Source organism: Bos mutus, chromosome 18 (assembly GCF_027580195.1).
Source record: "Bos mutus isolate GX-2022 chromosome 18, NWIPB_WYAK_1.1, whole genome shotgun sequence".
Taxonomy (NCBI): domain Eukaryota; kingdom Metazoa; phylum Chordata; class Mammalia; order Artiodactyla; family Bovidae; genus Bos; species Bos mutus.
The window spans coordinates 11,940,191-11,957,906 of NC_091634.1; the positions used below are offsets into that span (position 1 = coordinate 11,940,191).

A 17,716-nucleotide genomic window follows, 5' to 3' on the forward strand; every position below is an offset into this window, starting at 1 on the left:
CCACCCCCACCACGCCCCCTCAGGTGCCTGGAGGACTGTGGCCACGGTGTGTGCAGCGGCCCCCCAGACTTCACCTGCGTGTGTGACCTGGGCTGGACATCAGACCTGCCCCTTCCCACGCCGGCCCCCGGCCCCCCTGCCCCCCGCTGTTCGCGGGACTGTGGCTGCAACTTCCACAGCCACTGCCACAAGCGGGGGCCCGGCTTCTGCGATGAGTGCCAGGGTGAGCAGCCAGCCTGCTGGCCTCGGGCACCTCCCTGGGGCTCCTGAGTCCCCACCCCCAGCTCCAGGTCCCTCGGTCCCACTGCCTGTTCAGCGCCCGCCCTCCCTCCTGGTATCTGCACTTCCTCCTCAGTCTGGGTCCCAGTTGCCCTGCTTTGAGCCAGGTGGGGTCAGACAGGGTTGGGCTCCTTCCTGCCTTGGCCCCTGACCCTGCCTCCTGCCTGCGGGGACCTCCACAGACTGGACGTGGGGGGAGCACTGTGAGCGGTGCCGGCCCGGAAGCTTCGGGAACGCCACAGGCTCCGGCGGCTGCCGGCCCTGCCAGTGCAACGGGCATGGGGACCCTCGCCGAGGCCACTGCGACAACCTCAGCGGGCTCTGCTTCTGCCAGGACCACACCGAGGGTGCCCACTGCCAGCTCTGCTCCCCTGGCTACTACGGGGACCCTCGGTGAGCCAGGGGCCAGCCAGGCCGGGGTGCGAGGCAGGGACGTGGCGGGCTAGGACAGGACTGATCTGACGCTGCCTTCCTCTCTCCCCCCAGGGCAGGTGGCTCCTGCTTCCGGGAGTGTGGGGGTCGTGCCCTCCTCACCAACGTGTCCTCAGTGGCACTGGGCTCACGCCGGTTTGGGGGGCTCCTGCCTGCAGGTGGCGGGGCAGCAAGAGCGGGGCCTGGCCTGTCCTACTGTGTGTGGGTTGTCTCGGCCACTGAGGTGCTGCAGCCCTGTGCCCCCGGGACCCTCTGTCCCCCGCTTACCCTCACCTTCTCCCCCGACAGCAGCACCCCGTGCACGGTGAGCACCAAGGGCGCTCATGACAGGCCCACTTTCCCCCACCCAGGGGGAACCTTCAGACAGACCCTGGCCCCCATGTCCCTCCCAACTCTATTCCTCAGGCCCCTACCCCTCTGTTCCTCAGCCCACAGACCCTCCCACTTCCCAGGCTGCCTCCTGTTTCCTGGACCCCAGTTTCCCATTCCCCAGTCCAGGCATGGTAAACGTTTGTACCTTGAGGGCCAACTCTGATCGATTGGTAGTGGCTGCCAGGATCTGTGTATTGAGAGACTCCATGCACAAGTGCCTGATTGATTAACCATGTCTGCTGTCAACACAGGCGTGGAAATGGTGGCCTCCATGCCACAGCGTGACAGTCAGATTAGGTGGTTCAAGCAGCTTTTGCCCCCATCTCAGATTGCTCTCTCTTTTTGAGCTCCTCTCCTCCCAGACCCCAAGCATAGCTTTGTCTCTTCCTCATCATCCCCTGATCCTTGACTCCTCACCCCTCCAGCTGAGCTATGTCCTGGCCTTTGATGGATTCCCACGCTTCCTAGACACTGGTGTCGTCCAGTCGGATCGTAGCCTCATCGCTGCGTTTTGCGGCCAGCGGCGGGACCGGCCCCTCACTGTGCAGGCCCTGTCTGGTATGGGCACTGGGGGAATGGGACCGCTGTCCGGGACTGTCCTTTGTCCCTGTACTTTGCTGCCTGAGGTGGGCTCAAGGCCCAGCCTGACTGTCCCAGCAACTGATTTGCTGGGTGATGCAATCCTTGCCACCTCTGGGTCTCAGTTTCTTCAGCTGAAGATTGTACTGCCTGGGTTATGTTTCTGGAAAGAAGGTCCAAATGGGGGACACAGAATGTAGCTGGTGTGGCCCCTGAGCATCTCTCTCCTCAGCCTAGTGGTTCTCAACCAGGAGTGACTTTGCCCCTTGGGGTATTTGGCTGTGTCTGGCGATGTTCTGATTGTCACGATTGGAGGTACTACTGGTATCCCATGGTTAGGGGTATCCCATGGGTGGGGGCCAGAGATGCTGCTCTGCAGTGAAAGGGCCCACGTTTGAAGTGCTTCTCTTCATGTTGTAAAACCAAGTGGCTGCAAGGTTGTGAGAGGGCAGAGTTGGAGTTGTTCTGCTGGCGATGGCATGCAAGTCCAGACCCTGCACAGCGAGCTTCTAGAGCTGAGGGGTCCTCTGTGTCATTTCACCCAGCAAACATTTACTGAGCACCCAGCTGTCAAGCTGGGCCTGCCTGGGCTCCATGCTGGGCGTGTCGAAGGGAATCAGGGACACAGGCACTGCCTTCATGGACTCACAGCAGAAGGGGACGTGACAAACAGCAGTGAACAAATTATAGTCAGAATAGTGACACTTTTTTGAGAAGGAACGAGAGGAAATGGAAAGGACTGGGGACCTGGCCTGTCTGGGGAGGTGAGGAAGGATTCTTTGCAGAAGTGAAATTTTACTTGAGGCCTGAAGGGGGCGGTGTGGGCAAGGATGACTACTGAGGGAGGCATAGCAGATGCCTGCCCAGGCTCTGAGACCTGCCAGCCCAGGAGACGCGGGTTCGATCCCTGGGTCAGAAAGATTCCCCTGGAGAAAGAAATGGCAACCCACTCCCTTATTCTTGCCTGGGAAATCCAGTGGACAGAGGAACCCTGCAGGCTACAGTCCAGGGAGTCGCAAAGAGTCGGACACGACTTGGCGACTAAACAACGACAAACAATAACTTCCTATTCTGAGAATAGGAAGCTGGTCAGTGGTGCTGGAGTGCAAAGAGCTGGGAGGGTGAGAGGTGATGCGATCAGAGAGCCCGCAGGCCTACCGACTCTGTATTTTTTAAAAATATTTATTTATTTGGCTGCACTGGGTCTTAGTTGTAGCACGAGCTTAGTTGCAACATGTGAGCTCTTAATTGGCAGCATGCAGTTAGTTGTGGCGTGTGGGATCTAGTTCCCTGATCAGGGATCGAACCCATCCCCCCTGCATGGGGAGCGCGGAGTCTCAACCACTGGACCACCAGGGACGCCCAACCCCTGTCTCTTTGGATATCACTTTGTTGTGGTCTTGTGATGAACCTCTGGACTCTCTCCTCCAACAGGGCTGCTGGTACTGCACTGGGAGGCCAATGGCTCCTCATCCTGGGGCTTCAATGCCTCCGTGGGCTCTGCCCGCTGTGGGTCAGGGGGCCCCGGGAGCTGCCCTGTCCCCCAGGAGTGTGTGCCCCAGGATGGGGTCCCAGGTGCTGGACTCTGCCGGTGTCCCCAGGGCTGGGCTGGCCCGCACTGCCGCATGGCTGTGTGTCCTGAGAACTGTAATGCCCACAACGGGGCGGGGACGTGTAATCAGGTACGGGTAGAAGAGAGCAAGCCAGGTGGGATGGAGGGTGGGGGTGGTAATCAGGGCAACCCTCCCAGCTGCTTCTGCTGTCCCCCAGAGCCTGGGCGTGTGCGTCTGTGCTGAGGGCTTTGGGGGTCCTGACTGTGCCACGAAGCTGGATGGTGGGCAGCTGGTCTGGGAGACCCTCATGGACAGCCGCCTCTCAGCTGTGAGTTATGGACACCACTCCCCAGGGAGGTGCCGGGCAGCGCGCCTCCTGGATCATTCTCCCGACTCCACTCCCCAGACTACCCCCAGAGACCCTGTACCCAGCCTGCCACTTGGTAATGACCTCGCCTGAGCCCTCCTGTCCGCGCCCCACCCCCAGGACACTGCCAGCCGCTTCCTGCACCGCCTGGGGCACACGATGGTGGAGGGACCTGATGCCACCTTGTGGATGTTTGGGGGCCTGGGCCTGCCCCAGGGGCTGCTGGGAAACCTGTATAGGTGAGGACGGCCCTGGGGAGGTGGGATGCCTGAATGACAAAAGGTCTCCTCAGGGGAGGCTGAGACGCCTGTCCCATAAGAGTCCCCTGTGGGGGGTGCAGAAAAGTCTCCACAGGTGCAGGGTACCTCAAAGGATGCTGGGATGCTTGCACAGGAGGCTTACCTCATGGGCTGGGGTGCTTACTGGGGTGGTGGTACCCCAGAGGATGGCACAGTGATTGTCATAGGAGGGTCACCTTAGGGGTGTTGGGGTACCTACCAAGTGGGGGGTGATCCCAGGGGATGCTGGGGTACAGTGGGGGGATGTCACCCCAGGGGGTTATGGGCTGACTGCCACATAGTGAGGCTGCTTTTTTGCATCTTGGCCCCAGGTACTCAGTGAGTGAACGGCGGTGGACACAGATGTTGGCAGGAGCCGAGGATGGGGGCCCAGGCCCCTCCCCTCGCTCTTTCCACGCTGCTGCCTACGTGCCTGCTGGCCGTGGGGCCATGTACCTGCTGGGGGGGCTCACAGCTGGGGGCATCGCCCGGGACTTCTGGGTCCTCAACCTCACCACCCTGCAGTGGCGGCAGGAGAAGGTAAGCATCTCAATCCCCAGGTCCCCACAGCCAGGCTCCAGCAGGGATGGCAAGAGCAGCTCCAGCCATCCTTGCCCCCGGAGGAGGACGCTTCCTCCTGGGGCCCCAGCACAAGTCCCAGAAGTTGAATTTCCTTGGCCGTCCTGGGTCACACTTAATTCCTGAGCCAGTCCCCAGCCAAGGGGATGTGACCCTCTGGGTGGCCAGGCTGGGACACAGTCCCCTTGTCGAGCTGGTACACTCAGCCCTGTGCAGCCAGAGTAAGAGCCGGGGAGCAAGGGCTTCCCAGAGGAACCCCGGGCTATTCCCACCTGAAGAAGTGACACCAAGCAGGCAGAAATAGTGATAGGTCTGCTTGTCTGCCGGGACCATGACTGGTGGGAAGGCCTGGGGTCTGACCTGTACCCCCTTAGCGGTTCAAGGGGAGAATGGGGAGCTCTGAGCCTTGCTTCTACGCACAAAATGACCCCTGATCTTTGCCCCTCTCCCTGGTGACCTCCACCCTTCATCCCCCAGGCCCCTCAGACTGTGGAGCTGCCAGCCGTTGCTGGTCACACGCTTACTGCCCGCCGAGGCCTATCTCTGCTCCTGGTGGGTGGTTACTCCCCGGAAAATGGCTTCAACCAGCAGCTGCTTGAGTACCAGCTGGCGACTGGCACCTGGGTGTCCGGGGCTCAGAGCGGGACACCCCCCACAGGTGGGCCTGGGGACAGGGCACGGCGTTGGGGCTGGGCACAGCGCTTTTGACTCGACTGTCCTCTCTACCCACTCCTGTACTCTGTGGTCACTGCCTCCTACACCTGTTGTCTCTCTGTGTACCCCGTCACTCACCCACCTTCTCAGGATGCTGTCTTTTGAGAAGTTCAGTTTCTCTCCTTACCCCTCCCAGACTTCATGAGAAGCTGCCCCACCTCCTGCCTAGTAGCAGTGGGGCACTTTCCCTCTCCCAGGCTCTAGAACACTGCTCCTCAGGTATTTTCCTTTCTCTCCCTCTCCTCTTCCTTTCTTTCTTTGGCTACACCGGATCTTAGTTGTAGCACATGGGATCTTTCGATGTGGTGCACGGACTGCCTAATTGTGGCGCACAGGCTCAGTAGTTGTAACATGAGGGCTCTGTAGTTCCATGGCCTGTGGGATCTTTGTTCCCCAACCAGGAATCAAACTCTCATCCCCTGCATTACAAGGTGGATTCCTAACCACTGGACTACCAGGGAAGTCCCTGTCCCTTTCCTTCTGCATTCTTTGATCACTGTCCCCAAGGTCCCTCTGGTCACCCTGTCTCCCTCTTTTCCCTTTCCCAGAGTCTCCAATGGCTGTCCTTTAGCACTGAAGGGAGAGGGAGGTGTTGAGAAAGGCTCCCAGGTCTCCGCGTCAGGGCCTGGTAGGGTGGTGTCGTGGTCACGAGAAGGGGAGCCTGGGGGGCCTTCTTGACCCCTGGCCCTTACCCCAGCCTCTGTGCTCACTCTCCCTGCACCCCCAGGTCTCTACGGTCACTCTGCTGTGTATCATGAGGCCACCGACTCCCTCTACGTGTTCGGGGGTTTCCGCTTCCACGTGGAGCTGGCAGCCCCGTCCCCTGAGCTCTACTCCCTGCACTGCCCTGACCGCACCTGGAGCCTGCTGGCCCCTTCTCAGGGAGCAAAGGTCAGGAAAAAGGGCCAGAGAGATGAGTCGGTGGGGGGGGGAGCGGGGGGAGGGCCCCTCCTTTCCCAGTGCCGCAGGGAGTGGCTCAACCCTGGATTCCTACTCTGCCTCCTTTCCAGTTCCCTCCCCCCTGCCTTCCCCAAGTCTCCCCTTCTACTGTCTGACCTGGAAGTAAGAATCATCCAGCAGGAGATCAGAGGCCAGTCTTTTGACCTGGTGCTCCCACACTCTGGGTGTGGCCCCGACAGGCCCCTCCACTTCCTGGCACCCCCAGCTATGAAACAGGGAGCTGAGGTCTCTTGTACTTCCGCCTCCAAGGCCAAAGGAGTCAGTGTGAGTGAGAGCAGGAAACCTGGGTGCCTAGAGACAGCTGCATTTTCCATCCATGAACAAGTTTCCAAGCCCATTTTGGGGCTAGACTGCAAGGGAGATGGAAGTATGAGCCTCAGCAGGAGACCCCCCAGTCCAGCTGGCGAGGTCACACAAGAAACCAGGGGTTCATCTCAAGCCATCCAGGCTGGCTTCCTGGGGAACATGGGGCATGAGGGTTCTGGGGGTTCACATAAAGGAGATGGCTCTTGGGTGGGATGAGAGGGAGCGGAGGACGTGGGCTCTCACAGGCCACCCTGCCACGTGTCCCCCCAACAGCCCCGGCCCCGACTCTTCCACGCCTCGGCCTTGCTAGGGGACACCATGGTGGTCCTCGGAGGGCGCTCAGACCCCGACGAGTTCAGCAGCGACGTGCTGCTCTACCAGGTCAACTGCAACACCTGGCTCCTGTCCGACCTCATCGGTGAGTCCGCCGCCCTCCTGGGAGGCCCTGGGACCACCAGGGGGCTCTCTGGCCTGGCCTGAGACCCCCACTCATTGGCAGTCACGTGGACCCCTTCAGACCAACAGGCAAAGCTCCCGTCCTCTCCACATTATCTCAACACCCACAGAAACACCCTCCTTCCTTTTTTCTTTTTTTAGGAATGTTTTAAATTCTGATTATGAAGTCGTGGTAGATAATTCGTAAAAAAGGAGGAAAAGCATCCCCCGTAATCCCATTCTCTAGAGATGACTGTCGTATGTGAGGGTGTTTCCTCTCAGTTCATAGGCTGGCAAGGGGCCGTATCCTGCCTTTGTATTTCATTTGACCATTGTACATGACTGACTGTGTTTCTGGCTCCGTCTCCTTTTCATTTTGTTTCTCTCTGTTCCTCTGTCTCTAGTTCTCTTTTGCTTTTAATCTATCTTTTCCACCACTCTGTGACTGTTTATTTTTTTAGGATTTAAAAAAGTGTAGGTGCTCTGTGATGACCTAGATGGGTGGGATGGAGGTGGGAGGGAGGTCCAAGAGGGAGGGGATATATGTATACAGATAGCCCGTTCACTTTGTTGTACAGCAGGAACTAACACAACATTGTAAAGCAGTTATATTCCGATAAAAATAAATTTAAAAAGTGAAAACTTAGGGGAAATTCACGTAACGAAATTAGCCACTGTCAAATGAATTGAGTGACATTCAGTACCTCCACAAAGTTGCTCACCCACCACCGTGGTCTGCTTCCACAAAATTTGCCTCTGTTTATATTCCGCTCTTTCTGTTTTTTCCTGTTGATGTGTCTCTCTCCCTCTTTCTGTCTTGCTGTGTGTGTCTGATTGTCTCGTTCTGTTTGGCCTTGTCTATCTTCTCCCTGCCTTTTCTTGTCTGTCTCTGCTCTTTTTAGACCGTCTCTCTGCCCAGCGTCCCTCTCTGACTGGCTCCTGTGAGTGAATCTCTGCCTCCAGCTGCCTGTTCCCTGTCTCTGCACTTTCTGTCTTTCCCCAGGCCCGGCCTCTGTGGGACCGCCAATGGAGGAGTCTGTGGCTCACGCCATGGCCGCGGTAGGGGGTCACCTGTTTATCTCAGGAGGCTTTGGGGGAGTGGCCCTGGGCCGCCTGCTGGCCCTGACCCTGCCCCCTGACCCCTGCCGCCTGCTGCCCTCGCCCGAAGCTTGTAACCAGACTGGGGCCTGTACCTGGTGCCATGGAGCCTGCCTGTCTGGGGACCAGGCCCACAGGTAACCGTGGAGACTGACAGCACATGGGTGGGTGGTATTGGTGCCATCCAAAGGGGGCTCTGTGCTGGGCTGGGCTTGTTGGGGAGGCCTCAGGCAGGTACTGTCTGGTCGGGACACCAGCTCCCCTGGGAGAAGGGCCAGCTCATCACAGGCGGGGCAGGCATGGGGAGTGCCCGAGTGGGGAACCCTGTTTGTGGGCTGGGGCAGCTGAGTCTGAACTGGGCCCCAAATGACCAGCTTGGGGTCATTTAGACCACAAAGATTCGGAAGTAGGGCTGTGTCTAGTGGCTTTTAGAAACACCTGAGTTGGGGAAGACAGCCTGGAGAGGTGGGTGGGTCTGCTCAGAGAGGGCTCCAGGGCCCAGCCGCCCTGGGCTACGTCCAGCTCTGGAGACTCCCTGTCTGTAGTTTGGGAATCCAGGCATCTCAGGAGGCTGAAAGTACTTTGCTGGGTTTAGCACAAACTGTACTGGCCGCAGTTACCGTTTGCTGACGTGAGGCTACTACTGGGCTTTGTTTTGTCCCATTACCTGTGTCACCATGTTTACTACAGACTATTATAGGGTCTGATTTTTAGGGTGCTCCCTCAGACTCTGCTTGGGGTGTTACATAACAGTGGGTACACCCACTGCTTTTCTAAAACCTAGAAAATTCTGAAACGTGTATGCCTTCAAGGATTTTGAGTCAGGGATTGTGAGCCTCCACGTGGGTGATGGGGAGTCATCGAAGGGGTGAGCAGGAGAGGGCAGGGGTGGGCTCATGGAGGAGGGGATGGGGAGGGGAGGCTGCAGGTGGAGGCCTGAGAGGAGGAGCCTTGACCTGGGCAGGGGGCTGCAGGGGTCGGGGAGGAGGGGTTGGTCAGGGAAGAAGTTAGGAGACAGAGGCCTCCATGGGCGGAGTGCCAGGAGGACATGGGGTGTTGTCCAGTGTCTCTGGCCTGGGATGACAGGTGGCCGTGGGACTCTCACCAAGTGAGCTCAGGAGGGGCCGGTCTGGGAGGCCTGTGCTGAGGCCAGTTTGAGATGGACCTGCGGGGCCTGCAGACCAGTGTCCAGGAGGCACCAGGGAGGGGCGCCGGGTGTGGGGAGGATGGAGCCTGGCTGAGCGTGACGGGCCAGGCCTCTCGCCTCCCCAGGCTGGGCTGTGGCGGCGCCCCCTGCTCCCCTATGCCCCACTCCCCCGAGGAATGTCGACGTCTGCGGACCTGCAGTGAGTGCCTGGCCCGCCATCCCCGGACCCTGCAGCCTGGAGATGGAGAGGTGAGTGATGGGGTGGGGGGGGGTGGGGAATGTGTTTCAGGCACCACGGGGCTCTTCACCTGGGATCAGGTGGCAGGGACTGAGACCGGAGGGGTGCTGGGGGCCCTGACGACCCCTCTGAGCCAGTACCTCTCCCCCAGGCCTCTGCCCCACGCTGTAAGTGGTGTACCAACTGCCCCGAGGGTGCCTGCATTGGGCGCAACGGGTCCTGCACCTCAGAGAATGACTGTCGCATCAACCAGCGCGAGGTCTTCTGGGCTGGGAACTGCTCGGAGGCTGTGTGCGGGGCGGCCGACTGCGAGCAGTGCACCAGGGAGGGCAAGTGCATGTGGACGCGGCAGTTCAAGAGGACGGGTGAGCGCCAGGCCTGCTCCCCGAGAGGACAGTCCGGGGCGCCTGGACTCCTGCTCCAGGGATGCCAGGGGCTCAGCGGCTTGGTGTGAGGTGGGGAGGTGGGGAGCGGGCAAAGGACCCGGACCCACTTCTTAATCCCTGCGCCCCCCCAACCTCAGGGGAGACCCGCCGCATCCTTTCGGTGCAGCCCACCTACGACTGGACGTGCTTCAGCCACTCACTGCTGAACGTGTCCCCGATGCCAGTGGAGTCATCGCCCCCGCTGCCCTGCCCCACACCCTGTCACCTCCTGCCCAACTGCACCTCCTGCCTGGACTCCAAGGGTGCTGACGGGGGCTGGCAGCACTGCGTCTGGAGCAGCAGCCTCCAGCAGGTACCACACCCGGCCGGGGATGCGGGTGGGCCTCCCCGCCCGCCACGTTCACCTTTCTCACCACCGCCGCCTCTGCCCCAGTCCTCCATCTGCTTAGGTCTGCTCCCACCATCACACTTGCTCTTCCTTCCCACTTTCTCTCCCCACATCTCTTTCTTCCTTTTTTGTCTTGTTCTTTTTTCTTTTTTGGCCACGTCATGGGGCTTGTGGGGTCTTCCCCAACCAGGGATTGAACTTGTGCCCACGGCAGTGAAAGCGCAGAGTCCTAACCACTGGACCACCAGGGAAGTCCCTGAATCTCATTGTTCAAGTGTTTTTAGAGACCTCAGTCTCTGCCCTAAACCCTGGTGACTGGCAACTCCCCTAAGTCACCCCATTAACATAAACTTAGGTGTAAAGGGGTTCCTCCTGAATAACGAAAGACGTGCCCATCACTCAGGAACCCCTGTGTATTTTAGTAGCTCAGTACCAGGAACCTGGGACAAAGACCAAATATATTTGGTGTCATACCACTCCATCCCATAGGAGGGTTGTCCACATTAGATGGGAGAATTATTTAGAGCCTGGAGCAGTGCCTGCTCTTCAGTAGAAACTCAGTGATACCCCCCCCCCCACGTCCCACCCCCTGGGAAGATCTCCATTCTCAGCTGTCTGTGCCACACGGAGAGGGTCAGTGCAGCGGCTGGGGGTGGGGGTTGCTTCCTGTGGGGGCGCTCAGTGTGGCTGCAAGGGCAGAGCCCCCTGCGGTGGCTCCTCTAACAAGCAGAGGCCTCTCTCATCCTCAAGTCTGGGCTCCTTCTGGTGATACAAGGTCTCCCTAAGTATTTTTGAGGTTGGTATTATTTGTCTTTACTGGGATTCCAGGGACTGGAAGACAACACCAGAGAGCCCGCAGGCAGCTGAGGAGCTGGGAGGCGGGAGGGAGTGGTGGGGCGGCTGAGTGGATAGCACAGAGCTGAAGCTGCGTGGGAATGTCAGAGGGCCGCTGCCACACCTGACTTCTAGGAGAAGCAGTTAAAAACTAAAGTGTGTTGGCTCAGGGTTTTTTTTTAAGACATAGGTCAAGGGGACTTCCCTGGCGATCAATGGCTGAGACTTCACCTCCCAGTGCTGGGCTGCGAGTTTGATCCCTGGTAGGGAACTAACATCCCACATGCCTCGTGGCCAAAAAAAAAACCAACTAAAAACATAAAAAAATACCACTGCGCATCCACTCCAGCAACAGATCAAATGTAACAGGTATGCAGATAAGACCTGTTGGGCTGTGGCTCAAGGGCAGCCATGTTGTAACTGTTAGACTTTGTTCTGAATGACTTTGGCCTCAGAGCCTGGGGCAGGCAACAGGGTGCTGTCTTCCCCACTGACTGGCTGGCTTCTTCCTTCCTTCCCTTTCTCCTTTCACCAAATTCATCACCGAGCACCTTCCTCGTGCCGGGCACTTTGCCAGGTGGTGGGCATAGGTCAGCAGACAAGCTGGGATCCTGCATCTCTTCCAGGAAACGCAGTTAATGGTGTTGGGCAGCATTGCATTGGGCCACTACAGTGGTCCCAGAAGAGAACACTTGGCCGACTGGAGCCTTGGGCTTCTCTCGGCCCCCTTCCCGATGGCCCTGCTGTCTGCCAAGGGGGGCACTAATTTTAGATCTGGAAGCCTGACCTGGAGGAGAATTTGGCTCCAGCTGTTCAGCCAGGGTCAGCTCATCACCGGCATAGCCCACAGTGGGTTCAGAGCTCCGGCCACAGCAATCAGGGTTTTCTATTTCAGGATTGCACAATTGCTTTGTTTCTTCCTGAGTGCGTCCAGAAAGACAGCCTAGACTAACCCCTTTCCCCTTGTACTTTACTTAAGGCCAGAGCTGTAAATAAAATGCTCTCATACAGTGAGGTAAGTTCCTGACCTCATTGCATACCCTGTCTGAGTGCCCGGACACAATAAGTGATGGTGTGTGAGCTGCACTGCAGCCCCTGACCACAGACCCCAAATCCTCCCAGCCAAGGGCAGGAGGGTCCTGTTGCCCCAACGGCTGGGCCCAGGTTCTTTTTTTTTTTTTTTTTTTTTAATTAAAAAAAGTGGGGTTTTTTTGGCCACTCTGTGCCTCATGAGGGATCTTAGTTCCCCAACCAGAGATTGAACCTGCAACCCCTGCAAAGGAAGTTCAAGGTCTTGACCACTGGACTGCCAGGGAGGCCTCTTCCACGTTCTAAGAGACTGTGGCTGGCATCCCCCCTCCTGAATCTAGTTTCTGTGTCCACCTGGGACCATTGCCTTTCTTTGATCGTAAGAAACGGCTGTATCCCAAGCCAGGTGGTAGAGAGGGCTCACTGCACCAACACAGTGGTGCCTCTGATAAGGCGGGTGGGAAGTGCAGCCAGGCACTGGAGACGGAGCCCGGAAGGCTGCCTCTCTCCTCGTCTTTAGTGTGTGGGTCTCGTCTTTGCTGCCTTCTGCCTCTGCTCTTTCCTCGCCCCTCCTCACTCTCTTCCTCTGCTGTCACTTGTTCATCCAAACGGCCTGGCCAGCCCTGGTCCACAGTCTAGTTTTAAGGCTGTCCCTAGCCTGACTTCCGGTCTGAACTTCCAGTTCCAAAGGCTGAGAAGGGAGGATGCAGTGGCCCCAGGTGATGTCCATTTTGGCCCACCTGGTTGTGGCCAGCAGGGGTGAGGTCTCTGAGAAGAGGGTGCGGCCCAGGGAGCTCCCCAGGACGTGCGTGTCTGATGCTCTTCCTCTGCCGTTTCTGCTCCCCACAGTGTCTGAGCCCCTCCTATCTGCCCCTGCGGTGTATGGCCGGAGGCTGTGGGCGGCTGCTCCGCGGACCCGAGAGCTGCTCCCTGGGCTGTGCTCAGGCAACCCAGTGTGCCCTGTGCCTGCGGCGCCCCCACTGTGGCTGGTGTACCTGGGGGGGCCAGGATGGGGGCGGCCGCTGCCTGGAGGGTGGACTCAGTGGCCCCCGTGACGGTGAGACAGATGGCTCTGGGGATGGGGTGAGGGCAGCCGGCCCATCTGGGTTCCGACATGGGGGTTGGTGCAGAGAATGAACGTGTGGGCCCTCACAGGTGGTGTTCAGGGAAAGTGGGAGCAAGGGCCAGGGTGGCTGGGTGGGAGGTACAGAGGCCCTTGCCCCCCAGTGAAGCCTGATATCTTCATGTCAGGGCTGACGTGTGGGCGACCTGGGGCTTCCTGGGCCTTTCTTTCCTGCCCCCCGGAGGACGAATGTGCCAACGGGCACCATGACTGCAACGAGACCCAGAACTGCCACGACCGGCCCCACGGTTACGAGTGCAGCTGCAAGGCAGGCTACACCATGGACAAGTGAGGTTCCGGCTGGACCAGGGCTCTGGTGGGGTTGAGGGGAGCAGGCCAGACCGACCCGTGGAGTGGGAGAGCCTGTGAGGAGCAGTTAAGGATGGGGCATGGACCCAAGCAGGATGCAAGGAACCACAGTCCAAGGTGTGGAGGAGGGTGTGAGGTAGGCACTTGGTCCAGGGAGGGCAGGTTGGTACGCTGGTTTGAGAGGGTGCCCTGGAGTGGGAGCTCATCGCTCCCACAGGAGGTTCTGGGCTGGACCCAGGAGCAGGGCAGTGATGGGACAGACCTGGGGCGGGGTGGACTAGTGGAGAAGAGGGTGGGTGGTCGGGGTGGGCTCTGAGAAGCTGTGAGGACCCTGACGCCAGCCAGGTCTGCCCTGCGGAGGGGGCGGCTGCTTCCCTGCCCTGACCCCCACCCCCTCCCCACAGCGTGACGGGGCTGTGCCGCCCAGTGTGCGCCCAGGGTTGCGTGAACGGCTCGTGTGTGGAGCCCGACCACTGCCGCTGCCACTTCGGCTTCGTCGGCCGCAACTGTTCCACGGAGTGTCGCTGCAACCGCCACAGCGACTGCGCCGGCGTGGGGGCCCGCGACCACTGCCTGCTCTGCCACAATCACACCAAGGTGGCCGTCCAGGATTTCCAGGCCTGCCCCCGGGCCCTGCTGGCCTTCCGCCTGCGCTCAGGCATCTTGAGCCTTGTCCCAAGCCCCAGTGAGCTAGATGCAGGGAGGAGATGGCATAGCCCCATCTCAGGGGGGATGAGAGGACAGTGGGGACACCTTCTGGGGCTGTGTCACAGTGGAGTGCCTGGAAATAGTGTGACAGAGTTAGTGCTGGGCCAGGGAGGGTGAACACGTGGAACAGCATTTAGGATCAGGTAGGGAATGGCTTTCCGAGCTCAACACCCTGGACTGAAGCGGACTGAGACCCCGTCACTGGAGGTGTGCAAGTGAATGTGGAGGGCTAAACGGTAGAGGGGCTGGGGTGGTCCAAGCCAAATGCCGGAGCCACTGCTGCCTTCCCATGGTGCTCTCAGAAAGTGAAAAGTGTTAGTTGCTCAGTTGTGTCTGACTCTGCAACCCTGTGGACTGTTGCCTGCCAGGCTCCTCTGTCCATGGAATACTGGAGTGGGTAGCCACTTTCTTCTCCAGGCCAGGAATTAAACCCGAGTCTCCTGCATTGCAGGCAGGTTCTTTACTCTCTGAGCCACAGGGAAGCTGGGTGCTCTCAGAACCTCCCCCGACTCTCACACCCACCAGGACCCTTAACTCCCTCTGACCACTCTGTCCCTGGTTTCCAGGGCAGCCACTGTGAGCAGTGCCTCCCACTGTTCGTGGGCTCAGCCGTAGGGGGAGGGACCTGCCGGCCCTGCCACGCCTTTTGTCGCGGCAACAGCCACGTCTGCGTCTCCAGGAAGGAGCTTGAGATAGCCAGGAGGGAGCCGGAGAAGTACTCGCTGGATCCAGATGAGGTGAAAGAGGCTGGGGTCCTGAGCTCCTGGGTCTGAAGGAGGAGGGGTCTGGTCCGTGTTGGTTTGTGATCGCCCTGTCGTCCCTTGGCCAGATTGAACACTGGGCGACAGAGGGTCCCAGCGAAGATGAGGCTGTGTGTGTGAACTGCCAGAATAACAGCTACGGGGATAAGTGTGAGAGCTGCCTCCACGGCTACTTCCTCCTCGACGGGAAATGCACCAAGTAAGTGGAGGCGGGCCTGGGACCTCCGCCTTGCCCAATAGGAGCAGCTCTGAGAGCCAGAGTCCTCTCCCCAGTCCTCAGCCCTCAGGCAAGGATGGGGTCCCCTGAGGCTAGGGCTGGGGGCAATAGATAGACTCAGGTGGGAGACCTTCCACCTCAGAGGCTGGTGCTGAAATGCAGGCTGCTGAGCAGCCCTGGTGGAGACTGTTGGGCAGAGAGACGGCCCTGGAATGTCTCTGGTGGGCCAGTGGTTAAGAATCCACCTTCCGATGCAGGGGACGTGGATTCTATCCCTGGTCCAAGAATTAAGATCCCCCATGCTGGAGAGTAACTAAGCCTGTGCACTGAAACTTGAGAGCCCACATGCCACAACGAAGACCCAGTGCGGCCAAAAATTAAAAAAAAAAATTTGAATTTAAAAATAAAAAATAGAGAGGACCCTGAGGAAGAGGCCTCACGCCAGTCTTCCCATTCCATCCCCTTCCTTGTGACCCTGGAGTCCATCCAACCTGGGTTCTAATCCTGACTCGGCCACTGAACAGCTCTGTGGCCTTGGGGTAAACGGCTTGACCTCTGTGAGCCTCAGCTTCCTCTTCTGGCCTCACGGATTGGAGCTTGTGTTTACAGCATCCAGCCTGGCCCCTGTAGGTCATGGGAGCTCTATAACCCGCATTTTCTTCCCTCTCTTCAGATGCCAGTGTAATGGCCACGCGGACACGTGTAATGAGCAGGATGGGACAGGCTGCCCATGTCAGAACAACACAGAGACAGGCACGTGCCAGGGCAGCTCCCCCAGTGACCGCCGAGACTGCTACAAATATCAGGTATGGCTGGAGATGCAAGTTATGGGTCAAGGGCCCCAAGCCCAGAAGAGGTCCAAGTTGGGATGAGGCAGCCTGGCTCAGGCAGGACTGACAACATGGTTCTGGTATCTGTGGTCCTGGGGATCTAGGTCAGCTTGATAAACTGATCCCTAGTCAGTGTCAGGCCCTCAGCGTGATACTGGGAACCCAGAAATGAGCCTCCTGGGGGCTTTCAGGGTGGTAAGGAGACAGACTCCATTACAGGTAGTCACAACTTAAAGATGGCAAATGCTGGAAAACTCGTATCATGGTAGCTTGAGCAAAAAACAAAACTTTGAAAACCGAGTTCTGGAGTCTGCCTTCAGGACTGGCCAGATCCAGGTGCTCACACCTGGGACTGACCAGGGTCAGTCGAAGCTGCAAACCCAACCAGCTGTCTGACCCGGGATAGGTGTCACCCAGGACTAGTTTTGCTTTCTTGATGTTTAATCAAAAGGCCTGTTGGTCTTTGTCTGAACAGACAGCTTTGGAGATGAGGTCAGACCTTCTCCTCCAGCAGCTCTGTTTAGGGGCTCTGATTAAGCAGTTTCTTTCACTTCTAATGATAGCAGTTGTTGCTGTTTAGTTGCTTAGTCATATCTGACTCTTTGCCACCCCATGGACGGTAGCTCACCAGGCTCCTCTGTCCGTGGGATTCTCCAGGCAAGAATACTGGAGTGGGTTGCCATTTCCTTCTCCAGGGGATCTTCCTGACCTAGGGATCAAATCTGCGTCTCCTGAATTGGTAGGTAGATTCTTTACCACTGAGCCACCTGGGAAGCACCCCGTGATAGCAGTGGTAGCTACTACATAGGGAGTGCTTGCCACTGAGCTGGAGCTATGCCACAGATACAGCGGAGACAGCGCACACATGGAAGGCTCAGGAAGGCTGTGCTGGGGCCTCAGTGAGCTGTGCGCAGAAGAGGGAGAGGCTCAGAGACCTGTCCTGGGTCAAACAGCTGCTTGGGTTTGGAGCTTGGACTGGCTCTGGTCAACCTCAGAGACTGAGTGATTTCTACTGGACTACAGGAATCAAGTGAGCTGTTATCCATCCACTCATTCATTCCACACGTATTAACTGAGCGCCTAGTTATGCCAGGCACTATGCAGAGCGCTGGGACACAGTAGGAAACAAAACAGGCAAAATGTCTCATCCTTCCCTGGTGGCTCAGACAGTAGAGAATCTGCCTGCAATGCAGGAGACCTGGGTTTGATCTCTGGGTCAGGAAGGTCCCCTGGAGAAGGAAATGACAACCTACTCCAGTATTCTTGCCTGGAGAATTCCATGGTCAGAGGAACCTGGTGGGCTTGAGGTCATAAAGAGTCAAGCATGACTGAGTGACTTAATGCTTTCAATTTCTGGGGAACTCATGGAGAAGTCCAGAAATAAACAGAAAAATAAGTCAAGACACGCAGGGTGTTAGTGATGAGCAGTAAGGAGGAAAATGAAGCAGCGAGGAGGGCTCGGGGGTGTGGGGAGTAGAAATGGTAGATACAGTGGCCAAGAAGGGCCTGAGCAAGAAGGTAAGTAAGTGTCACTCAAGGTGACACTTGAGTAAAGAGCCAATGGACGTGAGGACACTGGACATTCAGACTTGGGGGAGCAGGGGAGCGATCCAGGCAGAGGCTCAACCAGTACAAAGGCCCCGAGGGAGGACCTACCTGCTACAGTCAGAAACAGCAAGGCCAGCAGGCCAGGCGGGCCTACTCGTGTGGAGGCTATGATTTCAGCAGTGTTTACTCCCCGGGTACAGAGGAAGAGTCTCCAGTTCAGCAAGGGTAGGTCACTAGTCCAAGGAC

General features: G+C 58.2%; 1 protein-coding gene across 2 annotated transcripts in view; it reads left to right on the forward strand.

Annotated features, from left to right (window-relative positions):
- MEGF8 (multiple EGF like domains 8) overlaps positions 1 to 17,716 on the forward strand; it is a 40,931-nt gene that overhangs the window by 19,952 nt on the left and 3,263 nt on the right. For both annotated transcript variants that reach the window (XM_070387640.1, XM_070387641.1), the window contains 21 exons: positions 24 to 223; positions 462 to 672; positions 766 to 1,015; positions 1,509 to 1,641; positions 3,097 to 3,344; positions 3,433 to 3,543; positions 3,703 to 3,821; positions 4,193 to 4,400; positions 4,917 to 5,097; positions 5,881 to 6,044; positions 6,693 to 6,837; positions 7,858 to 8,089; positions 9,225 to 9,348; positions 9,489 to 9,702; positions 9,861 to 10,075; positions 12,824 to 13,031; positions 13,226 to 13,385; positions 13,811 to 14,003; positions 14,681 to 14,851; positions 14,944 to 15,074; positions 15,766 to 15,898. In XM_070387640.1, coding sequence (XP_070243741.1) covers positions 24 to 223; positions 462 to 672; positions 766 to 1,015; positions 1,509 to 1,641; positions 3,097 to 3,344; positions 3,433 to 3,543; positions 3,703 to 3,821; positions 4,193 to 4,400; positions 4,917 to 5,097; positions 5,881 to 6,044; positions 6,693 to 6,837; positions 7,858 to 8,089; positions 9,225 to 9,348; positions 9,489 to 9,702; positions 9,861 to 10,075; positions 12,824 to 13,031; positions 13,226 to 13,385; positions 13,811 to 14,003; positions 14,681 to 14,851; positions 14,944 to 15,074; positions 15,766 to 15,898 — 3,751 coding nt within the window. The remainder of the gene's footprint in view (positions 1 to 23; positions 224 to 461; positions 673 to 765; positions 1,016 to 1,508; positions 1,642 to 3,096; positions 3,345 to 3,432; positions 3,544 to 3,702; positions 3,822 to 4,192; positions 4,401 to 4,916; positions 5,098 to 5,880; positions 6,045 to 6,692; positions 6,838 to 7,857; positions 8,090 to 9,224; positions 9,349 to 9,488; positions 9,703 to 9,860; positions 10,076 to 12,823; positions 13,032 to 13,225; positions 13,386 to 13,810; positions 14,004 to 14,680; positions 14,852 to 14,943; positions 15,075 to 15,765; positions 15,899 to 17,716) is intronic.